The following is a 4,291-nucleotide window of genomic DNA, read 5'->3' as shown; positions in this document are numbered from 1 at the left end:
TCTTAAATGTACATTTAGAGCTTGTATTGATTTGTTTATTGATTTTGCTCATTTGATTTATCCAAACAGGCTTTATTCACCAAAGCAACTGTTGTGGACTTGTCTTGCAACAACATCACCTCCCTTCCTGTAAGTACAAATGTAATCTGCACTTAAACACGTCATCTACACCTGTGTGTGTGTGTGTGTGTGTGTCTGTGTGTGTGTGTGTGTGTGTGTGTGTGTGTATGTGTGTGTGTGTTAGGACTTGAGTTAACTTTTATTTGGCTCTATTTTTTCCATGTAGCCAGAGTTTTGCAACCTGACCCACCTGGTGAAGGTGGATCTGAGCAAAAACCAGCTGACCAGTCTGCCAGATGACCTGGGGAACCTGACAAACCTTCAGCATCTGGACCTGTACAACAACAAGCTGACTGTGCTGCCCGTCAGCGTCTCTCAGCTCAGGGTGGGTGCCCGACAGAGGCGCTGTTAGCAACGAAAAGCCACAGCGTCAACGTGTGTAACATCAAGAGTAATGCTGAACAGCTCCTGTTTGGTGTTTTCACTCATGATAGAAAATTCAGCTTCTTGCTTCTTGAAACTCAAATTTTGGTGCGGTATAAAACTGGTATTGTTTATAGAAAATCAGGGGCCGGTGATTGATTAGAAAATATCTAAATATCTACTCATATAAAAATGAGCCTTATTTTCCTCCTAAAAAAAATGTTTTTCTTGCCCCCCCAATTATTTGCCCCTCAGGGCTTCCATAGGTTACCCAAAGAAGGGCATTAAATATATGTCATTTTCTGTAATAGACTGACATTGTTGTAGGTTTACTGACTTTCTTGCCAAGCGTTAAGTAAGAAGATAAGAAAACCTCTAAAGCTGACTGATCAACTTTTTGCTTAATATGAACCAAAACCTGCAGTGACACTTTCTGAGCTTTAGTTTTGTTTTTGTTTTTTTGCAACCTGCAGCTTCATATTTCACTCACAGACATGAGAACGGTTTTAATCTCCTCTTAAATCTCCGCAAGACAGCAAACAAACAGCCTATCCCTTTATTAGTGAATACTTGATGATATTTAGTTCTGTTTTCTTACCCTTGCTGGTATATTTTAGTGTTCTCCACTTGTGTTACTCGTAATAAACTGATGTAGGTGCAGATTTAAAAGTAGTTAAACATCATATTGTTACTCCAGTGATGTGTGAGGTGGTATCTCAGCTTTGTTTTACGCTCTGACGTTATTTATTTGACGCTGTGTGTGTGTGTGTGTGTGTGCGTGTGTGTGTTTGCTCTCAGAATCTGAAGTGGTTGGATCTGAAGGATAACCCGCTGGAGGCCGGCCTGGCCAAGGCGGCAGGAGACTGTCTGGATGAGAAGCAGTGCAAACAGTGCGCCTCCAAGGTGAGAGAGACGAAGAGATGAACAGAAAAATAATTGATGAGGGATCAGTTAAGCAGCCGTCGGTGTATAATAAAAGTTATTTTCTCCCAGGTGTTGCAGCACATGAGAGCTCTTCAGGATGAGGTCGATCGTGCACGAGAGAAACGCCTTTTGAGGGAAAAAGGTCTGTACCAGGACATCTTTATAATAAAAAAAAATCCATGTTTTTTGTGTGTATAAATTCTTGGCATTTTTTTACTTCATCACTTTTGGGGTTGTAGAATATTGATTGATATTCAATTGTATATTTTTTAAATTAGATAATGAATAAACGAATAACCCGGTACAATACGGATATTTATACACACATTTACATGTGTATTTTGAGTGTGATTATGTATTTATTTATTTATTGACAAGTGTTTTGAAACATCTTGTTCACGTGATTGGTCACATGAATGTCCACGTACATGTTTAAGAAGGCGTCTCCCAGCGTAAATCTAGTCTTGCTCGAACACACAACTTTGGTGCATCAAATAAATTGTGCGTACGTTCGATAACCGGAGACCTGCATTGTGCACGCCATTATTTACCTTTTCATCATGTTACGTCAGCCTCAAATGAAGACAGCAGGACAACTGCATTTTCATAAAGACGGCTAGAAATCAAATCTCAGTACTTTTTCTGCACAGAGCTGAAAACTGGTATCAAATGTTAGATTTGTGGAGTTGCTTTTTCACACTTGCATGAGATAATTTCCAGATTTAAATGAAAAAAAGAAACTCAGGTGTCATAATAAACCTACTCTCTCGATTAAAGTGTGTAATTCAGTGCCATCCACAAGTGCAAGAACAAGTACTCAGCTGAGCACCAATACATCCAACGTGAAAATAATCCTGAACAAGTAAAAGTCCTGCACTGAAAATTGTACGTAAATTATCAAAAAAATTATCACCTCTGGTAATCAGAATATTTACTTAATTTGGTCCAGTTGCTCCCATCTTAAAGGGGTTGTGATTAATGGTGGAAGGAAAGAGAAAAAATTATGTTAAAATATTATATGCAAAATAACATTGACTCAGAATAATGTGCTAAAATGTTAATTACATTTCTCTGGCTCCCAACTCAATACGTTGACTGAGATAGTAACTGTTTTGATTTTGTAGTCTAATAGGAGTTAAAATACATTTTTAAATACATTTTTCTTCATCCCTCAATCAGAGCTGGAGAGGAAGAAGGAGGTGAAGCAGAGGGAGCGGGAGGCCAGAGAGAAGGAGGCTCGTAAAAGGGAGAAAGCGGAGGAGAAGGAGAAGAGGAGGAAAGAGTACAACGCTCAGATGGCGGCCGCCGCTGCACGGGAACAACAGAAGAAGAAGAGCGAGGAGAAAAAGAAGAAGAACGGACAGGCAGCAGGTAAGACTAAAGTTCTTGATCACGCGCCCCTAAAAGGGATATTTAAATTTTTTTTTTACAAAGTTAGACTTCCACAAAGAAATAATTCAGTCCTAATGAGGGTTTTTAGCATTTTATTAAATTATGACTTTACTATCATTTAACTAATGGAGTCCTAACGTAGCATTGGAGAATCCAACAATGCAGGGAAAACTTGAAAGGGAAAAGACAGGGAGGTCGTAAAGGAACTGACAAGTGTCCCAGGGACATCACATTGTAGACAATATCGTCCGAAATAGCAGCAAAAAGTCATACTATAACATGTGATCCTTTTTCTGCCATTTTTTGGACATGCTAAATAATGATGTTTTTGGCCTTTTCTTCCACTTTGTATACTATCACACATCTCTACAAGTTATAATATGTTGTTTTCAGTCATTTCTTTTGGACATGTACTATAGTATTGGATTTTTGGTCATTTTTTCAACATGCTATCATATGCTAATTTTGGCCCTATGTGCAAATTCCTGTGGCGTGTCTCGAGAGGCTATTCTAGGGGGTTTCAAGCTGTTTTTGGGACAAATTTGACGTTTTTCACCATGTAGTATTGCTTTTTTTTTCAAATTTCTATGCTATGGTATGTCTCAGAAGGCTATTTTATGTGGTTTAAGGTGGTTTTAAGCTATTTTTGGGACATGCCATATTTTGACATTTTTGCCATACTATAACCTTGCTTTTTCGATCATTTTTTCAACATACAAAATTATAGTGTTTTAGGCCGTTTTTGCATCTTTCTATGTCATGGCGTGTTTTGGAAGGCTATTTTATGTGGTTTAAGATGTTTTTCAGCCATTTTTGGGACATGCCATATTTTGACATTTTTGCCATACTTATAGCCTTGCTTTTTCGATCATTTTTTCGTTATTCAAAATTAGTGTGTTTTTGGCCCTTTTTGCAACTTTTTTCGCTATAGTGTGTGTTAGAAGGCTATTTTATGTGGTTTAAGATAGTTTTCAGCTGTTTTTGAGATATGCCATATTTTGACATTTTTGCCATACTATAGCCTTGCTTTTTCAATCATTTTTTGGACATGCAAAATTATTGTGTTTTCCACCCTTATTGCAACTTTCCATGCTATGGCATGTTTTGGAAGGCTATTTTGTGTTGTTTAAAGTTGTTTTTAGCTATTTTTGGGATATGCCATATTTTGACGTTTTTGCTTGCTTTTTCGATCATTTTTTTCGGCATTCAAAATTAGGGTGTTTTTGACCTTTATTGCAACTTTCTTTACTATGGCGTGTTTTGGTAGGCTATTTTATGTGTTTTGAGATGGTTTTCACCTTTTTTTTGAAATATGCCATATTTTGACATTTTTGCCATACTATAGCCTTGCTTTTTTGATCATTTTTTGGACATTCAAAATTAGTGTGTTTTTGACCTATATTCCTACTTTCTATGCTATGGCGCGTTTTGGAAGGCTATTTTATGTGTTTTAAGATGGTTTTCAGCTATTTTTGGGACATGCCATATTTTG

At 37.4% G+C, this 4,291-nt stretch overlaps 1 protein-coding gene across 1 annotated transcript; it reads left to right on the top strand.

Moving 5' to 3' along the window:
• Positions 1-69: 69 nt before the first annotated feature.
• On the top strand, positions 70-2,789 carry lrrc59 (leucine rich repeat containing 59; the record flags this gene model as incomplete). The annotated part of the gene is made up of 5 exons (XM_042481072.1): positions 70-129; positions 287-445; positions 1,282-1,386; positions 1,477-1,549; positions 2,587-2,789. Coding segments are annotated over 5 exons (600 nt in total), but the record flags the coding sequence as incomplete, so codon positions are not given.
• Between the last annotated feature and the right edge of the window lie 1,502 nt (positions 2,790-4,291).

This window comes from Plectropomus leopardus, unplaced genomic scaffold (assembly GCF_008729295.1).
Source record: "Plectropomus leopardus isolate mb unplaced genomic scaffold, YSFRI_Pleo_2.0 unplaced_scaffold27368, whole genome shotgun sequence".
In the NCBI taxonomy this organism is placed as follows: domain Eukaryota; kingdom Metazoa; phylum Chordata; class Actinopteri; order Perciformes; family Serranidae; genus Plectropomus; species Plectropomus leopardus.
Note: the sequence above shows the minus strand (reverse complement) of the source record. Positions and strands in the feature narration are given on the sequence as shown.